Source organism: Helianthus annuus, chromosome 10, assembly GCF_002127325.2.
Source record: "Helianthus annuus cultivar XRQ/B chromosome 10, HanXRQr2.0-SUNRISE, whole genome shotgun sequence".
Lineage (NCBI taxonomy): Eukaryota > Viridiplantae > Streptophyta > Magnoliopsida > Asterales > Asteraceae > Helianthus > Helianthus annuus.
Window position 1 is genome coordinate 135,377,509 of NC_035442.2, and position 21,962 is coordinate 135,399,470.

The 21,962-nt window shown below is 35.3% G+C and overlaps 1 protein-coding gene across 1 annotated transcript; it reads left to right on the forward strand.

The window, feature by feature from the left end:
• The first annotated feature begins 5,164 nt into the window (after positions 1-5,164).
• On the forward strand, positions 5,165-15,700 carry LOC110882477. The gene is made up of 16 exons (XM_035978318.1): positions 5,165-5,559; positions 5,644-5,751; positions 5,975-6,249; positions 7,058-7,297; positions 7,388-7,506; positions 7,597-7,692; positions 8,573-8,790; positions 11,311-11,373; positions 12,859-13,047; positions 13,135-13,242; positions 13,548-13,810; positions 14,192-14,434; positions 14,518-14,639; positions 14,731-14,826; positions 15,369-15,474; positions 15,560-15,700. The coding sequence occupies exons 1-16, from the start codon at positions 5,205-5,207 to the stop codon at positions 15,698-15,700; spliced, it is 2,742 nt and encodes a 913-aa protein (XP_035834211.1). The 5' UTR covers positions 5,165-5,204.
• Positions 15,701-21,962: the final 6,262 nt, after the last annotated feature.

Consider the following 21,962-nt stretch of genomic DNA (forward strand, 5'->3'; position numbering starts at 1 on the left):
TCGTTTCTTTTGTGAATAGCCGCTTGGTTCTTACGACTCTAGAACTTGCCACGACAATTCATTCCCGGTCCTTACCAACTTAAACCCAAGTAAGTAAATAATGGAGGCATTAGGACTAACCCTTTTTCTTTCAACACCATTATTTTTATTTTTCTTTTCACCTACCCAAAAATTCCCCCTAGTTAGCCCCTTTGAGCCTAAACCTTTTCATTTCTTAACCCAAAACCCTTTTTACCCACCAAAAACCCTTTTTATTTTTACCTTTTATTTTAGTAACAAGCTCGGTCTTCGTTTGACAAAAAAAAAATAATAATAATAATTTTTACAATGAAGTTAGAAATAAACAAACAAAGCTCCTCAAACAAAAGCTTGTTTGAATAAATACTTCATTAAAAATAAAAAAAAAGTCACAAAAACAAAATGTTTTACGAAAACCGACGCTTTTTACGACTTTCGCCCTTTTCTACTAACCACTAACCCAACCACCCACCTTTAGCCCAAGCCTAACCCTTCACCCGAAAAGTCCTCTTGATATTTACAAAGGTATAAAGTTAAAAAGGAGGAAGATTGATTGCTTTGCAAGCTTATGGTAGGAATAAGTTCCATGCCGCTCTTGAGTGATTCACTAAAAATACACCTTCGGCTGAGTGTGAGTGATTTCTCCCGTGAGGTATGTGAACTTGTATATAAATGGAATTTTAGAAAGGTATGTTATGCCTTAATAAATAATTTACCTTATAAAAAGTTTTTAATAAATCATGACGAATAGGATTGTAAATAAGTAAAAATAAAACCTAAACAATCATGGAAAATCCCGACACTCTATGGCAAGCCCAAAACCTTCTCTTCTACCCATTCCATTTGGGAGTGTAAGCCACATATTAAAGAGTTTTGCTTGAGGACAAGCAAAAATTCAAGTGTGGGGATATTTGATGTGTGTAAAATGCAACATATAAATTACATCAAATGAGGCATAAAACTAACTCTTTTTAAGTACTAATGTTGGAAAAAGTGTGTTTTTGTCTTCCTTTTATATTTTCAGGATTAAATGAGCTCAAATTAACAAAAGAAGCAAAAAGACAGCTAAATCTAACATAAATACAAGAAAAGGAACAAAAGTGGACTGCCCGACCCCTCGACAGCATCCTCCCAAGCAAAAACAAGGAAGATAGAAGGCTGAACACGCCCCGTGCTCAGCGAGCACGGGGCCGTGCCCAACAAGCAGCAGAAAAGACAAACCTATAGAATCTTCTATTGCTCACCACGGGGCCGTGCCCAGTGAACACGGGGGCGTGCCCAAAGTACTGCAGGCGCATTAATTGTAATTGTGAATTACAATTAATGAGGAGAGATAGTGTCAGACAGGCACGGGGCCATGCCCAGGCCTCTGTTCAGCCTATAAATAGGAGTGCTTGGATTCATTGCAACTCATCCCTTGGCACACCACCTCTCTCACACTTCATCCACCACCCACCACCATCACAACACCATCATCCACCACCATCATCCATTGTCCATCATAGAGTGTGTGAGTCGTCTCGGGATCCAAGATTGATCGTAAGAGTTCTTGACAATCAAGGCCATGTTTGCCTAAGTCTCTTTGATGTGTGTAAAATGCAACATATAAATTACATCAATTAAGGCATAGAACTAACCCTTTTTAAGTACTAATGTTGGAAAAAAAGTGTTTTTGTCTTCCTTTTGTATTTTCAGGATGAAATGAGCTCAAATTCACAAAAGAAGCAAAAAGACAACTAATTCTAGCATAAATACAAGAAAAGGAATAAAAGTAGACTGCCCGAAACCTCAACGGCATCCTCCAAAGCAAAGAAGAGAAAACAGAAGCCTGAACACGCCCCGTGCTCCGCCAGCACGGGGCCGTGCCCAAGAAGCAGCAGAAAAGACAAACCTGTAGAAGCTTCTATTGCCCACCACGGGGCCGTGTCCAGTGAGCACAGGGGCGTGGTGAAAGTACAGCAGGCGCATTAATTGTAATTGCGAATTACAATTAATGAAGAGAGAGAGTGTCAGACGGGCACGGGGGCGTGTCCAGGGGACACGGGGCCGTGCCCAGCCTTCTGTTCAGCCTATAAATAGGAGTGCTTGGTTTCATTCCAACTCATCCCTTGGCACACCACCTCTCTCACACTTCATCCACCACCCACCACCACCATAACACCATCATCCACCACCATCATCCATTGTCCATCGTAGAGTGTGTGAGTCGTCTCGGGATCCAAGATTGATAGTAAGAGTTCTTGACAATCAAGGCCATGTTTGCCTAAGTCTCTTACATCACTTGGTGAAGACAAGTGTTTAGTATAATACTTTTTATTTTTAATCTTTTGCACTTTTTATTTGGTTTTGTATTAATGACTTTAATAACTAGTTGCTTATGTTGAAGGTGATCTTTCCTTATCGTTTGTCCGTGGTGTCTTGGCATTATTTACTGTCTATATAAAATAAAAGATTTTCACCATTCATATCTCCACGGTCTATATGGAGGTATGTTGGCTACCTGGTCGGGGGTTAAGGGAACGGTTTGGTAAGGGTCTTGCCCTTGTTCAGCGTTTAGAGGTCCTGCAAGGGACCTGGGTCAAATTTAGTAGGATCTCCTTCAATGCCCATAGGTATTGGATGGCGGGGATCCAAACTCTTTGACCCCCTCATAAGTTAACTACTATTGATACTATAACCCGGCTATTTAGGACTGTATCCCTGCTGACTCAGACTACTTAGCCGAGGGTAACGTCACCGCCAAAAGCGGGGCCTACCACAATTTGCATTAATAACTTAATTCATTATCTTCCAATAATCCAACCCTTTAGGATTGTATCCTTGCTGACTCAAACTACTGGGTTGAGGGTAACGTCGTCTCAAAAGAGGGGCCTACTACAATAACTAAGGTAATCTCTTAAACAAGTGCAAAAGTGCGAAAATAATCAAAGGTTATACTAATACACGAGTCGGAACCAAGTGATTCATCTTGTCTATCTGTTTTTATTTTATTTTATTTTTCAGCATTTAGTTAGTTTTTATTTTCTTAGTTTAAAAACATTTTTCTAACTTTTGATTTGATTAGACGTTGAGGATAAACCGGTATTAAAAGCTCTTGTGTCCTTGAACGACCTCGGTATCTTACCAACACTATACTACGTCCACGATGGGTGCACTTGCCCATATGTGTGTTTAGTGTTAGTGAATATCGTGTTTTATAAATTTAAAACTTGGCTAAAGGTGTAAAAAGGGCTTAATTATATATCTAAATTATATTACACTACACACGCATCACTCTTACATCACTTGGTGAAGACAAGTGTTTAGTATAATACTTTTTATTTTTAATCTTTTGCACTTCTTAATTGGTTTTGTATTAATGACTTTAATAACTAGTTGCTTATGTTGAAGGTGATTCTTCCTTATCATTTGTCCGTGGTGTCTTGGCATTATTTTACTGTCTATATACAATAAAAGATTTTCACCATTCATATCTCCACGGTCTATATGGAGGTATGTTGGCTACCTGGTCGGGGGTTAAGGGAACGGTTTGGTAAGGGTCTTGCCCTTGTTCAGTGTTTAGAGGTCCTGCAAGGGACCTGGGTCAAATTTAGTAGGACCTCCTTCAATACCCAAAGGTATTGGATGGCGGGGGTCCAAACTCTTTGATCCCCTCATAAGTTAACTACTATTAATACTATAACCCGGCTATTTAGGACTGTATCCCTGCTGACTCAGACTACTTAGTCGAGGGTAACGTCACCTCCAAAAGAGGGGCCTACCATAATTTGCATTAATAACTTAATTAATTATCTTTCAATAATCCGACCCTTTAGGATTGTATCCTTGCTGACTCAAACTACTGAGTTGAGGGTAACGTCGCCTTCAAAAGAGAGGCCTACTACAATAACTAAGATAATTTCTTAAACAAGTGCAAAAGTGCGAAAATAATCAAAGGTTATACTAACACACGAGTCGGATCCAAGTGATTCATCTTGTCTATCTGTTTTTATTTTTATTTTATTTTTCAGCATTTAGTTAGTTTTATTTTCTTAGTTTAAAAATCTTTTTCTAACATTTTGATTTGATTAGACGTTGAGGATAAACCGGTACTAAAAGCTCTTGTGTCCTTGGACGACCTCGGTATCTTACCAACACTATACTACGTCCAAGATGGGTGCACTTGCTCATATGTGTGTTTAGTGTTAGTATATATCGTGTTTTATAAATTTAAAACTTGGCTAAAAAGTGTAAAAATGGCTTAAAATATACATCTTGAAAATATACACACCAACGCACATCAGTGCTGCCCAAAATGACTGAAAATACTAAGCAAAAATCTTATTCGAAGTCTTATGTTTGGTACCACCGACTAAATACTAAGTGAAATCCATCGCTAAATAGTTTCCACGATGACTAAATTTGGATTAACCTGCGTCGATGATTATCTCACCTTCCAGTCTGTTTTTTTATTGTGTTTTTAGTGGGATCCTTCGTTGACTAGTCATTAATTACCGATGAATCACCTCTGTTGATGAAGATGAATAGTCGTACGTTATAATCTTTTTTCTAGTAGTTCAAGCCAATACAACCAATGAAAAACAAACCGATGAATCGTGTTAGGCTTGAATGACATGAAAGGCAACAAGATGGGAGGAATATAGAACAAGTTCATATGGAAATCTCATGGTCCCATTATGTAATGTGTTGCTACTTGTTGAATAAAACTTCTAGTGTTTACAAACGTGAATTGTTACATCACGCAAACATGAAATGTATAACAACCTAATCTTCACAAAAAGTATTAACATTATAACATTTAGTTCTTTAATTTCAGTTCCATATATTTTCTATAATCGAAATCTAGCACCATTTATTTCAAGAAACAATATTATCATTCAATTAATTTCCAAATGTAACAGGAAATATTCAAAAAAGGGTAGCGACGTAGCCTATAGCTTGTTGTTCGTTTATCTTCTGTTTTGATGTAATTTCATTTTGGAGAGTTAATTATAGTATTTAAGTAAAAAAAATGTAATATGATCCTATCATTTATATTTACTTTTTTTTTTTGAAATGTTATAATTGATGTTTACTTATTTATTGATTTACTATAAGTTCTATAAATTCATGATATTAGACAAAAAAATTTAACTGACAACCAATTGCAAGTGCTTTCAGTCAAGTCTAAACAATTCAACGTCACTATGAAGGTCACTTTAGTGTTTTCAATTCACCTTGGTCTTTTGATCTTGGTTCAGTGTGCTAGAAATCAATTTGAAACCTTTTCAAATTTTCTAGAAATTCAACGCCATAAACAGACATATGACGCTCCAGATTTGATGATTGATGAATTCGTTGTTCACGTAGACTCACAAGACGGGTTGAAAGCGGCTGACAAGATTGCAAGCTTACCGGGACAACCAAAATCCGACTTTAATCAATATTCAGGCTATGTAACAGTTGATCCAAATCCTAGTACTGGTAGAGCTCTGTTCTACTATTTTGTAGAGTCACCAAACAAATCTTCTACAAAACCGCTTGTGTTATGGCTTAGCGGAGGTACAAAAATCTCCAACTTTATTTTTTTATAGAGTTTTAGCTTTGTATCTTTTTATTCATCGTTAACCAGTAACTAAATCATAGGACCCGGATGTTCTTCGATTGGAGCTGGAGCAATGATGGAACTTGGCCCGTTTCGAGTCAATAAGGATCGTAAAACTCTATCGATAAACAAATATTCTTGGAATCAAGGTAAACTGCTTCCAGATTTTTTATTTTATTTTTTATTTTGATGAAACATTAACACATTGGTTTATCAGATTCACATCTTTTATTTATTTATTTTCACATTTTATTTATTTAACTTTTATGTAAATATTACGGTATTTTTTATATCTCATCTAAAAAAACAAATTTTATGAATGTGTACCGTAAGTTAAAAAAAAAATAATGTTTCTATTTTATTGCAATGTAGTGGCTAATATACTATTCTTGGAATCTCCGGCCGGCGTCGGATTTTCATACTCCAAAAAACCCTCCGACTACAAAACCTTCGGAGATACACAAACGGCAAAAGATTCATACACATTTTTAATCAACTGGTTCAAGAGGTTCCCGGAGTACAAAACCAGAGATTTTTTCATCGCCGGAGAAAGTTACGCCGGCCATTACATACCTCAACTTGCTGAGTTAATCCTTACAAGCAACCGGAACAATAAGAATACCACTATCAACCTAAAAGGAATCTTGGTACGCTTGATCGATCATAACGTCAAGAATTAGGAGTGTAACCGTGTGGAGCTAAGCCAAGTCCAAGCACGACTCGTTTAACATATGAGCCGGTTCTATTTCTACAGCTTGAGCTTGGGCTCGACTTGTTTATTATTTATTAATATCTCTATATATATATAGAGAGAGAGAAGAAGGTTAACGTACATTACGGCTTAACGTACATCACGTACGACAGGTAATTACGCACGTTCATTTTAAAATCACGCACGTTATAACTCAAAAATCCAAAATCACGCATGTTGAAACACAATAATCATGCATATTGAAAACATTAATCACGCATGTTATAGAACAAATAATGCACGTTGTCATACGTGAAGTACGTTAAGCCGTAATGTACGATATACTTTTTCTATATATATATATATATATATATATATATATATATATATATATATATATTAATTTTTGTGCATAACATAATGTATATTTTTTAATTAAGTTTATTGTAATTATATATATAATAATACTTATGATTATATAAATACATACTTATATATTAAGTAAAAATTATATAAATAATAGGCCTATTTAGGCTCGTAAACCAGCGCGAGCACGATAAGTGAAAGCTCGGGCTTCCATTCGTTCAATAAACAAGCTTATTTTAAGCTCAAGCTCGTTTAACGTCGTCTCAACTTGAACTATGATCAATTTCGAGCAGTTCACAAGCGGCTTGGCTCACACCCATAATCAAGATTTTCGAAAACCTAAGTTTAGTAAACATGTTATACAAAATCATGGTCATAAACTTAATGTATTTTTTTAGATTGGAAATGCGTATATTGATGAAGAAACTCAAGAAACAGGAACCCATGATTTTTGGTGGTATCATTCGATGATTTCCGATGAAATCCACGATGGAATCGTTAAGAATTGCAACTTTTCATGGAAATCGGTTAAATCGGCGAAGTGTAACGAGTATATTGACAAAGAGCATCAACTTGTCGAGAAACTCTTTGCATACGAAATCTATGCTCCGTTGTGTTTGAATGGGACATCTGCCAAGGTAACCTTAATTTATGTTATGTTTTTTCCTTATTAATTAATACTAGACACATTACGTTAAATTTTTTCTTGTCTATTTGATCTTAAGTAGACAACAGGGTTTGATCCGTGCAGCGAAGAGTATATCAAAAGTTACCTGAACATCCCTGCAGTCCAAAAATCGCTTCACGCAAATCTCACCCGTCCTTCGGGACCCTGGAAAGGTTGCAAGTAAGAACATTTCTCAAATCTCGAGTTTGCATGACGTTTTATAAAAGTTTATAGATCTAAAAGAGTTCTTACGATTTTTTTTGTTCACAGTGACGAGTTAGTAGGATGCTGGAAAGATAAACCGTTTTCTGTTTTACCAAGCATCAAAAGAGTCATGGGGAGCGGCATTCGCTTTTGGCTATTATGGTAACTATATATATCATATACAAAGATTTGCGCATCGATATATATTTGTTATTTATATGTGATATTACATGTGGACATGACATGAAAATGAAAACAAGTACCTAAAACACGCCTGATGTCAAACATGTTACACGTTTTGTTCCTTAAATGACATGAAGGTTGCGACGGGACTTGGGCAACAATTGTCTCAATGGTGTCTTTCTGACATTCTTGTTTTTGTCTTTCCAAGTTGAAATGAAGTTATAAAATCACAAAATAAATCGCTAGAAGGTTAACGATCGTGAATCTCGGAAGACCCTCTGACGGTTAAGTTGATATATGTATACAAAAGATAAATGTTGAATATGTATGTAAAGATCTCAAGTATGTAAGTTGAGTGTATGGATACAAAGTTGACCTAGGCATTCTAGAGTAGAGATAATGAGAACATAGAAAGAGATTTTACTAGTGTGGGTCGAGTCCCCTTTTAAACGGAACTATTGGGCTTAATTCTAATGGGCAAGTCTCAAAAGCCCACTGGTCAAGACCCACAATGAGGGTACAGTTTACACATTTCAAAGTAAAAAAAAGAAACGTGTTAACTAAGGCTCCTAATTGTAAAAAGTGTAATAAGCATTTATACAGTGATAAGTGTCTAATAACCTAAAACCTAAACTCACTACACTACCACCCAAAACCTAAACACCCACCACCACCTAGAAACCTAAACACCCACCACCACCTAGAAACCTAAACACCCACCATTTTTTTTGTAGTGGGTTTATTTTTAGAAGCCTTTGTATTTGATTATAATCCCACCATTGTGATTTAATAGGAAACTATAAATATGTTATAATGTCTAGCATTTTTTTTCTTTTAACATATATAACCATCAATGTAGTGGGGACATTGATGCTAGCGTGCCGGTGACAGCAACCAAATATGCAATAAAGAAACTTAACCCAGCGATCAAGACACCATGGTACACATGGTACTTAAATCACGAGGTCATGAACTATATTACAATTACAAATTTAAATATATTTTATCGTGTTAAAATCCTTAAATGTACAAACATTTTTTGTTTTTGTCTATGCTTAGGTCGGTGGATTTGCGGTTGTATATGAAAACTTAACGTTTGTAACCGTCAGAGGAGCCGGTCACTTCATACCAAGCTATCAACCTGATCGTGCTCTCACACTTTTTACATCTTTTTTGGATGGAAAGCCTCCGGCTTCATAGTTATGTTTCTAGTCTCGTGCTCACAAATAGAATCCCAAGCGTGCTTTTGATGGATGATCTCTTGTTGTGTTGTTAAATTTAGTCCCCTTGAAAACTGCAATGTATTTAGTGTGTTTATGTAGCCATATACATGCTTTATTACTAAACCAAATTGCCAAACTTTAATTGAAGTACTAATGATACAATTTTATAGTAATAACTTGTAAACTTAATCAATTAACCAAAGATCTAATATTACATTTATGAAGTTAACATAAATTATATAAGTAAAAAAGTGAGTGAAAGCATGAGCCTGGCCATTATCACAAAGGAAAAAGAATACATTCATGAGTAAAGGTGTAAAGCCATTTCAAAGTCCTTATGACCCCTAATTGAATCTAGTGTTACAACTCCAAAATCATATGTATCATAAGAAAAAAACTTTATATTCTTTGATGAAAACAGAGTTACATATACACTTCTTTGATTTACATTGTAGTAATATACTCATATGCCTTATTATTATTTTTAGAGTAAACTTTCGTTTTGCTCTCCGTAGTTTGATTGTTTTAATGGTTTTGCCTCAATTCTTTAAAAATAGTCATTTTACTCCCTGGTGTTTCTGTTTTGTCACCAGTTTGCTCTCCGCTCTTAACTCAGTTAAATCATTCAATAAAGAGAAAGTTGTGCGGCGGGGAGCAAACTGGTGACAAAACCGAAACATCAGGGTGTAAAATGACTATTTTTAAAGAATTGGGGCAAAACCATTAAATCGACCAAACTACAGGGAGCAAAACAGAAGTTTACTCTTATTTTTATTATTATATCTATATTAAACGTTGTCATTGTTCTAGGCCATCTAATCTTTGGTATCCATCACTTGTGGTCTAGTGGTTGGAAAGACTTGGGTTCTCCTTGGAGACTCAAGTTCAATCCCCACTAGTGCCATATTTGGTGGATAAAGGCAATGAATGCTAGTTCTCCCAGACCATAGGTCAAGAGTTCAAACCCGAGTCACCCCTGGTTTTAGTCCACCGTGTTACGCCAGAGTGATTCTCTCTTGTGGCGGCGCAAGCCCCTGCCACTGGTAGTGGGTGGTATGGTTTCCCGGGGAACACTGTTAGCCAAACTCTGACGCCAGCGTGAGCCCCGTTAAGACAACATATTCTAGCCAGACTGGGGTTAGGGTCCTTTGTTTGGGAGGGTGTGAGATCTCTCTCAACTGTTAAAGATTCTCACTGTTCAAAAAAAATCTAATCTTTCGTTTTCTCGCCTCTCTTTTCTACTTAATTTTGGTTAGTTATATTTAATTATTGATAGTTATTATATTCATCAACAAGTGAATTTGATATGATATTATTTAAATGTTATAAATAAACTTATTTTTTACCTAAAAGTTTATATTTGAATATCCAAATAGCACCAAATTCAAAATAACGTTCTTTAAAATATTATAAAAAGAAAGAATTATGATAATTATAGTTTTTAAGTGTGATTTCTAAAAGTTTCAAGTATTTAATGTGATTGGATAGTTTAAAATTTAAATGGTAAAAATATGTCAAATAATAACAAAAATATAGGTAGTATTAAAAAATCCAAATTCTAGTCCTTAATTTTTTGTGTGTATTATAATTTCTATATATTTATAATTGTAATTTATGTTAACTTAATTATGTCAAAATGATATTTAAAAGAGAAATACACTTAACTTGAATAGACATATATCAATTACATAAAAAGTTAATACACACTTTACAGTATTTAAAAATGTCACGTCAAATTTAAATTTTTAAAGACATATTTTGACGACTGTATGTGTTAACATGTGACATTATAATTTCATTCAACCCGTCTAATACATGATTTTATTCTAGTCGTACAATACACATGTTTTTAAAGTCATGATTTTTGTGTTACTAAATATATAACAATACATTTATTCAACTCGTGTAATACACGAAATTCTAGCCTAGTACTATATAATAAAAAAACAATGAGATAAGTGTCATCCATACAAGTCGTATTTTATCGTGACTTGACCCGTTTATAATGACTTGGACGTATAGATAATAAGTCGACTTGAATGTTTAAATAATTTTATTGGTAATTTTAAATAATGAGTCGAATTATCTGGACATGGGCACATTAACTCAAGCCACCACCACTGCCACCGCCACGGCAATATCTGGATGCGGGCATGTCAACTCAAGCTGACAATTATGATTCTCGCGTTGATTAGTTGTACACTTTGTATTTACACTAGTTGTACCTTTGGTTATTATTGTACAAACTAATTTTATATATTACATTTTCGGTTGTTTTTTTTGTAACGCTTGTATAAATTGTTCCTTATATATAACATTGTTTGTTTGTTTGATTGTTTTATATAAACTAGTATATATGACCCGCGCTTTGCAGCGAGACTGTTAGATCGAATGAAAAGTAAATGTAAAAATGTGAAACCATCCACACTCGTTGCGCGTTTTAACGCGCAAAAATTAGATTGAAACGTTAAAAATAGAAAAGAATAACTAAGTTGACTTAAGACCCCGCACGTTGTGATGGCCCAGTTAAACGGACAAAAAATATACGTAAAAACGTTGAACCACACACACATGTTGCAATGTATTAACTCGCAAAATTTAGACCAAAACGTAAAACGAAAAATTTATAAAAGAGGAAACGTAGAGACCAATGTTGAAAGTGGAAAAGTGTTAGGTTAAAAATAAAAAATATTTTGTGATAATTTTGTAAAAGATGACAATTACAAGGGTTAAAAGTTAAAAAATGAATAGTAACAGACGTTGAATCATGCATGCGCGTTGCGGGGTGTTAACTCACAAAAATTAGATCAAAACGTAACATCTACAAAATAATAATTAAGTCGATTTAAGACCCACGCGGTACGACGGAGCCGTTTAATCATATTTTTTTTGTATTGATGACAACTTTTTAAAACTTAAAAATTATAAGGGTTAAACATGTAAAATGTAAAGATCTTTGTGAAAAACTTGAAAAAGTTGAAAATTATAAAGATTAAAAAGAAAAAAGATGAATGAACATTATTAGAATCAAATATAAGGTTGAAAATTAAAAGATTAAAATTAAAATTAAAAAAACTATTAAAAGAAAATAAAAGGAATAGTGATTACGTGAGTGGAGTAAAATTTGATAGTTAATATTTATTAATTATTAATATTTATTAACTATTTATTAAATTTGTTAAAAAAACAACATTATATAAATATGTTTGAAAATATAAAAAAAAATAAAAACAAAGTACATAACAATGGTTTTATTTTAAAAAAAAACTTAAAGTTTATCAAAATATTTATAAAAAATGTTCAAAAAAAAAACGTTATATAAAAATGTTCGATTTAAAAAAAATAAATTAATGGCTATACGTGTCGTATAGTGCTATACGACACATATAATAACTTCAGTTTCACTTACTATAAGACCATCTTTCACCGCACTCTCACACATGACGTATAGGAGTTTGGGGGAATAACCAAAACTTATAAATTTATGACTTTTATTTCAATTCCATATATTTACCATTTATAAATTTATGACTTTTATTTCAATTCCATATATTTACCATTTATTTTAATATGTAATATTCTCAATTCAATTAATTACCAAATGTTAAATTAATTACCAAATGTAACATGATACTATCATTTATAGTTACTCATTTATTGTTTCTTTTTATTTCTATAAATTCGAGGTATTAGTCAAACTTACTAAATAACAATCAATAACAAGTGTTTTATGTCAAGTCTAAACAAACCAACGTCACTATGAAGGTTGCTTTAGTGTTTTCGATTCAACTTGGTTTCTTGATCTTGGTTCAGTGTGCTAGTAACCAATTTCTCCCATATTCGAAATTCCTAAAGATACAACATCTTAAACAAACGTATGGCAGTCCAAATTTGTCGACGGATGATTTTGTTGTTCACGTAGACTCACATGATGGATTGAAGGCGGCTGACAAGATTTCAAGGTTACCTGGACAACCAAGTGAATCCAAGTTTAATCAATATTCAGGTTATGTAACAGTTGATCCACATCATGGTAGAGCCTTGTTTTACTATTTTATCGAGTCAGAAAACAATTCTTCTACAAAACCTCTTGTATTATGGCTTAACGGAGGTATGGAATGTTCTCCAACTTACTAAATTTAGAAGAAATTCCACTTTATATCTTTTTATTCTTTAGTAACCAGTAAATTTATTACAGGACCCGGATGTTCTTCGCTTGGAAGCGGAGCAATGATGGAACTTGGTCCTTTTCGAGTCAATAAAGATGGTAAAACTCTATCAATAAACAAATATTCTTGGAATCAAGGTAAAACGCGCTGGTTATCTTTCAAAGTTCAATTTTATATTTATCTTTTATAAGTAAATTAAACTTGGGTTTTTATTTACTTATTTAAGAAACATCAAGAAAAATAAAATTGGATTTTTTTTTATTATTTAAGAAAACATGATCACATTGCAATATTAATTTACATTCTTTTTTATCATAAAAGTTTAGTACGTTGATTTCACATCAAATAAAAAAGGTAAAATTCAAAATTAAGGTTTTTGTATTATTGCAAAGATCATTTATTACCGGAAAACATACAATCTGTAACTAACAAATTAATGCAGTGGCTAATATCCTATTTTTGGAATCTCCTGCCGGCGTCGGATTTTCATATTCCAACAAATCCTCTGACTACAAAACATCCGGAGACACACAAACTGCAAAAGATTCATACACATTTCTAGTCAACTGGTTCGAGAGGTTCCCGGAATACAAAACTAGAGATTTTTACATCACGGGAGAAAGCTACGCCGGACATTACATACCTCAACTTGCCCAGTTAATCCTTAACAGCAATCATGTTGCAATCAACCTGAAAGGGATCGCGGTAAGCCAGATCATAACAACGGGGGAAATCATGAAAATATAGACAAGTTGACTAAAAAAACTAACAAAATAATAGACATTGACTTTTACGTTTACGTTTGTTCAAATAGGCACTGACTTTTACATGTGTCGAATTATCAAAATGTGTACTATAGAGGTGTCGCCTTTTCAAGCTGGTTATGTAGGTGCCGGATTATCAGTGTCAGGCTATTGGTTGTTTTGGATTTTCTATTTTAAAAGTCCATGGGATAGAGTGTCTATTTTGTCAGTTTTCTTAGTCAACTTGTCTATTTTCATGATCGATTACCCTTTTAAAATACCGAAGTTTCTTTAGTACATTTTTTTATAACTTTATGATCATAAACTTGATGTTATTTTTTAGATTGGAAATGCGTATATTGACGATGAAACTCAACAAACGGGAAGCCGTGATTTTTGGTGGTTCCGTTCGATTGTTTCCGATGAAATCCATGATGGAATTGTTAAGCATTGCAACTTTTCATGGAAATCGGTTTTATCCGATAAGTGTAAAACTTATTTGAATGAAGAGTATCAAATGATCAGGGACATCTATGCTTACGATATCTATGCCCCCTTATGTTTAAATGGAACATCTGTTGAGGTAGCTTTAATCTATATTATGTTTCTTTTTCATTAAATACAAGGGAAGTGAAACCTAAAACATTTGCTTGTTTATTTGATCTTAAGCAGACAACAGGGTTCGATCCATGCAGCGAAGACTATGTCCAAAGTTACATGAACATCCCTGAAGTCCAAAAAGCGCTTCATGCGAATCTCACTGGTCTTCCGGGACCCTGGAGTGATTGCAAGTAAGAACGTTGTCTCAAATCTCGAGTTTAAATGATGTTTTTGAAATTCTTCTAGATTGAAAATGGTTTTATGATTGGTTTTTGTTCATAGTTATGACATATTCAATAACTGGACTGATCAACCGTTTAGTATGTTACCAACTATCCAACAACTCATGGGAACCGGCATTCGCTTTTGGATGTACAGGTAACTATCATATACAAAGATTTTTGTATTGTTATATATGTACTTTTATTTATATGTCATTATACATGGACATGATATGAAAATTAGTACCTAAAACATGTGACATGTTTTGTTGCTTGAAAATCCACAACGGTGGAAGCGTGACTTGAACAACAACCGTCTCAACGGTGTCTTTGTGCACTTATTGTGTAACAATTAGAAGGTTAAGGGGACCAAATATCCAACGACACTCTAGCACAAAAGTCAGTATATGTATACCGGAAAATGTTGAATATGCATGTAAACATCTTTATGTATGTAAAGATGCATGCTAGAGATAAAAGGGAGTGCAGAAATAAGTGGTATGAAAGACCTATACTTGTGTGGGTTGAGTTCCATGTTATAGGGAACTATTGGGTTTAACCCTGATGGGCCAGTCTTAAAAGCCCATTGGCCGAGGCCCATAAAGGGTATTGTCTACATATTGATAGAAAACTAAAAATTAATATGTTATTATGTCTCACATTTTTCTTTAATGTCTATAACTATCTTGTCACATGCAGCGGGGATACTGATAGCAGTGTACCGGTGACAACAACCAAATACGCAATTAAGAAACTTAATACAACGATCAAGACACCATGGTACCCATGGTACTTGAATGACGAGGTCATAGATTAACAACTTTAAATGGTATTTCTATTGTATTAGAATCGTTAAATTCTCATACTTTATTGTTTTTGTCTATGATTAGGTCGGTGGATTTGCAGTTGTATATGAAAATTTAACGTTTGTAACCGTTAGAGGAGCTGGGCACTTTATACCAAACTTTAAACCTGATCGTGCTCTCGCACTTTTCTCATCTTTTCTGGATGGAAAGCCTCCGGCTTCATAGTTATGCTTCTAGTCTCGTGCTCACAAAGAGAATCCCTAGCATGCTTTTGATGGGTATAAGAACTTTATATTCTTAGTTACAAAAAAAAAAAAAAAATCTTATGTTAATAACATGCAAACTTTATCAATTAACCAACGATCTAATATCACATTTATAAAGTCAACATAAATTATGTAAGTAACAAAGTGAGTGAAAGCATAAGCACCACCATTATCACAAAGGAGGATGAAGTATAAAGCCATTTCAAAAGCGGTTCGTGTAACCATGTCATGTGGTGCTCTCGTTTCAAAGAGTCCTTATAACACCTAATTGGATTTATAGATACAGTCATACAACTCAAAAATCATATGTATCGTAAAAGAACTTTATATTCTTAGTTAAAAAACAAAAATATACGTCTGAGGTACATCTCTCGATATATGATTTATTAGAATATAAAAAGTATAACTGAAGCTACAAGGACTTGCAAGTGAGGAAGGTGAGGAAGTACCATGTAATCTTGAGACTTGGCTATAGCAGAAGAAGATCTCGAGTGAAGTTTTCCTGCAAAACAGAGCCACTAGACTCACAGAGAGGGGTCTCTTTGTGACCACTCTCCAACGTTAGAATCAATAATTTAATCATCATCATCATACTCAGTAAATCCCACCAATAGCAAAGCTAAAGTAGGGTCTGAGGAGGGTAAAATGTAGACAACCTTACCTCTACCCCATGGGAATAGAGAGGCTGCTTACAGTGAGACTCTAGCTAAAAGAATTAATAATTTAATAAAGAAAGAAATTAGATTTGTAGTGAGAAACTAAAAAGTAATGTCATTCATACCTTGCAAAATAGCGTGGGTATTTATGATATTATATATCAATGGGGGTGGTCCATTAGTAAAGATAAAGCGTTTAAAACATTTGGGTTTGAAGGGGGGGGGGGGGGGGGGATGCTATATTGTGCTAATGTGGATTTTTTTGGTCGCCCGCATATTCACACATTGACAAAGTTGGTTATTTTGTTACTTGGTGGTCCACAACTTGTTACAAAATTCCGATCCAACTATTTGCCTATATACGAAATTTTCGTATGTTAATTGTCAAGTAACTTTCCTTGTTTTTTGTTGAAAGTTATATAATTTCATAAAGTTCATATATCATCGTTTAACATGTTTGGTTTAGCTAAGGTCTTTTGAATTTTCATGTCGTGCGTATGAAAAGGTTCCATCCCTAAGTGTGTTTCATGCTTATTATAAGTTGTAACATGTCGGTGACTGATATACTTCCGAACGACGAAGTGTGTTTGTTTCATGGAATGTTTTAGAATTGGAATCTGAAGGAATTGAATTTGGAATTTTAACATTCCAATGGGAATTGGAAATTGTTGGAATTAGAATCTCAATTTTATTTTTAATGTGTTTTGTTGTCAAATAAACTGGAATCTATCACCCCGGCCCCCACCACCCCAGGTTCGCTCAAAACGACGTGGTTTGAAATGGTATGGGTCGAAACTGGACGGGAGTTCTAATCAAAACGTTTCGGGTCGAAACGTCCACCGGTCAAAGATTACAATGAATATACTTGAATTCCCTCACATGTTGGAAGGATTTTGAATTCCTTAAATTAAAGGGTTTTGAAGGAATTCATGCACGATTCCAATTCCTTTGTCAACCAAACATATATGTAGATTGAAATTGAGATTCCGATTCTAAATTTTTTTTGTAAACCAAACATTTTAGGATTTGGAATTCAAATTCGAATTATGTTGAATTCCAACAAACCAAATGCACCCCTAAGGCTTGTTTGCGACAACGAGTTATGTATACAAATTTTAACCATTACACCATGTTTAATTGTACATCTTCCGTGATTAAAAAAGTGTAATCGATTTTAATTTATAGTTTTGTATAGAATACTTAATCAAGTTTACAACTTGAATATTGTGTTATACTGATAATACCACCACGACACTGAGTTATGTGTACAAATATTACCGAACATGCATTTGTAAAGATTTGAATCAATGTAATTTTTGTGTAGGGTAAACATCATATCACAAATCACAAGGCCATTCACTCATGAGTAATTACGTTGTTAAGGCTATGTGTATTGTAATAACAATATGTTGGATCTTCGAATGTGTAATAGTGTGTGTTTTCAATAAAAAAATTTTAATTGTGGGTTGTGTCTGGCTTTCTTTGCCTGATCTTAGCAAAGGTGTCTGGTGGTGTCGTGATCTGATATAACAACTCTCCTAAAACCCCTTAACATAACCCTAAACGTCCCTATTATACCCCGTATACGAGAAACGGTTCCTAATAACCTTATTATTTATAAAAAATAAATAAAAACAAATCTATGAACCCCTCACGGGCCGCGAGCCGGTCTTCACAAGCTGTCGCGGGGCGCGACATAGTGCCACCATGCGGCACACCTTTCCGCCACGTGTCCGGTTACACGACTAGGCTACACCCTTGACTCACCGTGCGTAGATCCTACCCTACTAGCCTCGCGGGCCGCGAAGGATGACCTCGTATCTCTCGCGGGGCGCGAGCCGCCTTAGTCCAGCCCTATAAATAGAGGCCGATGCCTCATTCAATCTCGTTCAAATTCTTTTCTTTTCTCTGATCTATAGTGGTCAATTATAATCGGGATATAATACCCCTAAAAAGCGAATCTCTGCCTCATTGTAAGTATTATAACCCCCGATCACGTATTTGTTACCCTATTCGATTGATCTAGGGCTCCGTAACGCATGTCAACGCTCTGCCTGACTCAGTCGTTGGAGTTCTGTCTCGTGTTATACACGATTGATCTAGGACTCCGTAATGCATGTCAAGGCTCTGCCTGACTCAGTCATTAGAGTTCTGTCTCGAGTTGTACGGTTAATGTGATTTGGGTTATCTTACTAACACGTGTGCATTGTTTAATTTTTAATAGATAATAACCAGGAGATTTACCAGGAAACTTTAGTTTTACCTAAGTAAACAATGTGAGTACATCTTGCTTTTTGTCACCTTTTTGTAAATCACTTTTGTGAGTCAAAATGTTTTACCAAAATCTCAAATGTTTTCAATTATACTTAACAATGATTGAGTCTATGTATTCTACAATTACTGCCGGTATGTTGGGGTTTTGTATACATTATTTTAATCCGTTACTATTGGACAAAGAGTTAGCCAATGAGTAACATGACCCACAAGTCAGGTGTTGACAGTACTGAATGAGTAACTGTGTAGATATAAACATTATAATCCCTCTCAATGCTGTAAAGTTATAAAACTATTTTGATTAAACTGGGATGCACTCGCCAGTATTTCTTGCTGATAAAACCTTTTTAAAACCCGTTTCAGGTAACTTAATGTGAAGCTAATAGAAGCCAGCCGGAGAGCACTGAAGGCTTGGAAAAGTGGCTATAAAAGTTACCTAAATAAAAAGGAGTTTTGTTTTCAATAAAGTAGGGTTTATCCCTATAAATGTATTGTAATAGAAACTTGGGCTTTGTCCCATTTATTTATTATAAAAAGTTTGGTGTTTTAACTCTGATAAAATATTTCCTAACTACGGCCCTGATGTCTCATTTCCGCTGCCAAATTAATAAACAACGATACCACCCGCTCTGCGTAAACGTCCGCGGCCGCCCGCTCCCGGGGCAGGGGTCGGGGGCTGCGACAGAAGGTGGTATCAGAGCTACAGCCACTGGTTTAAGCCAATAAAATGTTCTGCTAACACTTAGATTCTAAATAAACTGTGTTAGGAAATAATTTATGTAATTATGTGTAAATATGTATATTATTGTTTTGTGTTATTTGACAATTTGTTAGTTTACAATATGAGTGAGCAATGTACATCCGACGCTTATCGTCAATTAGCTAGTTCCCCAAAAGATGAAGGAACCTTATCTCAGCCAAATCCCTCAGGATACTCAGTTGATACCGAGGAAGGAATATTTATTTTTAAGGCACAGTCTGAGGAACCATTCCCTTCTAAAAAGAGAGGATGGTTTAGTAGGGGAGCACATGAGAGGAGGAAGAGGATGAAGAAATTACAACAACAAAGAGCGATAGCAAAAGCCAATAGGGAAGTGAATACCCAAACTCAGGAAGCAGTCAATAGACCACTGTGGGAAGAGGAACTTGATAGGCAGTTGGCAGATTTCCATATGCTAGCCACTACCGCAATAGACTCTAACCTAAACCAAATAGCTAAACCACCACTGTTACCCTTATTCCCAGACCAACAAATGTTAGAACCCAACCAGGAAAACCAATTCCATATATGCATCGACCCCAATGAGTTACCTAGAATCCCAACCCCAATCTCTTCAGAATATGATCCATGGTTAGATGACAATAGGTCGTATTCAGCACTATATACTCCCGAAGAACCAGTGCCAGCCCGACCGCTAAACCCACCGATGAGTCGAGAATATGTGCAGGAACTCCGTCAGTATGGCGAAAACTTAGTGGACGAAGGAAATAGAATTCGACAGATAGGAGAGAAGCTAGTTTGGAAATATGATGAGAATGAGATGCAGTATTGGATGAACGGTACCTAGAATAATACATAGATATGTGTGTAATTTTGTATTTTGATAAAATATATATATATATATATATATATTACTAAAATGTTTTACCAAAATCTCAAATGTTTTCAATTATACTTAACAATGATTGAGTCTATGTATTCTACAATTATTGCCGGTATGTTGGGGTTTTGTATAGATTATTTTAATCCGTTACTATTGGACAAAGAGTTAGCCAATGAGTAACATGACCCACAAGTCAGGTGTTGACAATACTGAATGAGTAACTGTGTAGATATAAACATTGTAATCGCTCTCAATGCTGTAAAGTTATAAAACTGTTTGATTAAACTGGGATGCACTCGCCAGTATTTCTTGCGGATAAAACCTTTTTAAAACGCGTTTCAGTTAACTTAATGTGAAGCTAATAGAAACCAGATGGAGAGCACTAAAGGCTTGCAAAAGTGGCTATAAAAGTTACCTAAATAAAAAGGAGTTTTGTTTTTAATAAACTAGAGTTTATCCCTATAAATGTATTGTAATAGAAACTTGGGCTTTGTCCCATTTATTTATTATAAAAAGTTTGGTGTTTTAACTCTGATAAAATATTTCCTAACTACAGTCCTGATGTCTCATTTCCGCTACCAAATTAATAAACACCGATACCACCCGCTCTGCGCAAACGTCCGCGGCCGCCCGCTTCCGGGGCAGGGGTCGGGGGCTGCGACATCTGATGTGTGTAAAATGCAACATATAAAACACATCAATTAAGGCATAAAACTAACCCTTTTTAAGTACTAATGTTGGAAAAAGAGTGTTTTTGTCTTCCTTTTGTATTTTCAGGATGAAATGAGCTCAAAATCACAAAAGAAGCAAAAAGACTACTAAATCTACCATAAATACAAGAAAAGGAACAAAAGTGAACTGCCCGGACCCTCAACGGCACCTCCCAAGACAAAGAGAAGAGAACAGAGCCTGAACACGCCCCGTGTCCAGTGAACACGGGGGCGTGCCCAGGAAGCAGCAGAAAAGACAAACCAGTAGAAGCTTCCATTGCTCACCACGGGGCCGTGCCCAGCGGACACGGGGGCGTGTTGAAAGTACAGCAGGCGCATTAATTGTAATTCGCAATTACAATTAATGAAGAGAGAGAATGTCAGACGGGCACGGGGCCGTGTTCAGCGAACACGGGGCCGTGTCCAGCGTTCTGTTCAGCCTATAAATAGAGGAGCTTGGCTTCATTCTCTCTCATCCCTTGGCACACCACCTCTCTCACACTTCATCCACCACCCACCACCACCATAACACCATCATCCACCACCATCATCCATTGTCCATCATAGAGTGTGTGAGTCGTCTCGGGATCCAAGATTGATCGTAAGAGTTCTTGACAATCAAGGCCATGTTTGCCTAAGTCTCTTACATCACTTGGTGAAGACAAGTGTTTAGTATAATACTTTTTATTTTTAATCTTTTGCACTTTTTATTTGGTTTTGTATTAATGACTTTAATAACTAGTTACTTATGTTGAAGGTGATCTTTCCTTATCGTTTGTCCGTGGTGTCTTGGCATTATTTTACTGTCTATATAAAATAAAAGATTTTCATCATTCATATCTCCACGGTCTATATGGAGGTATGTTGGCTACCTGGTCGGGGGTTAAGGGAACGGTTTGGTAAGGGTCTTGCCCTTGTTCAGCGTTTAGAGGTCCTGCTTGGGACCTGGGTCAAATTTAGTAGGATCTCCTTCAATG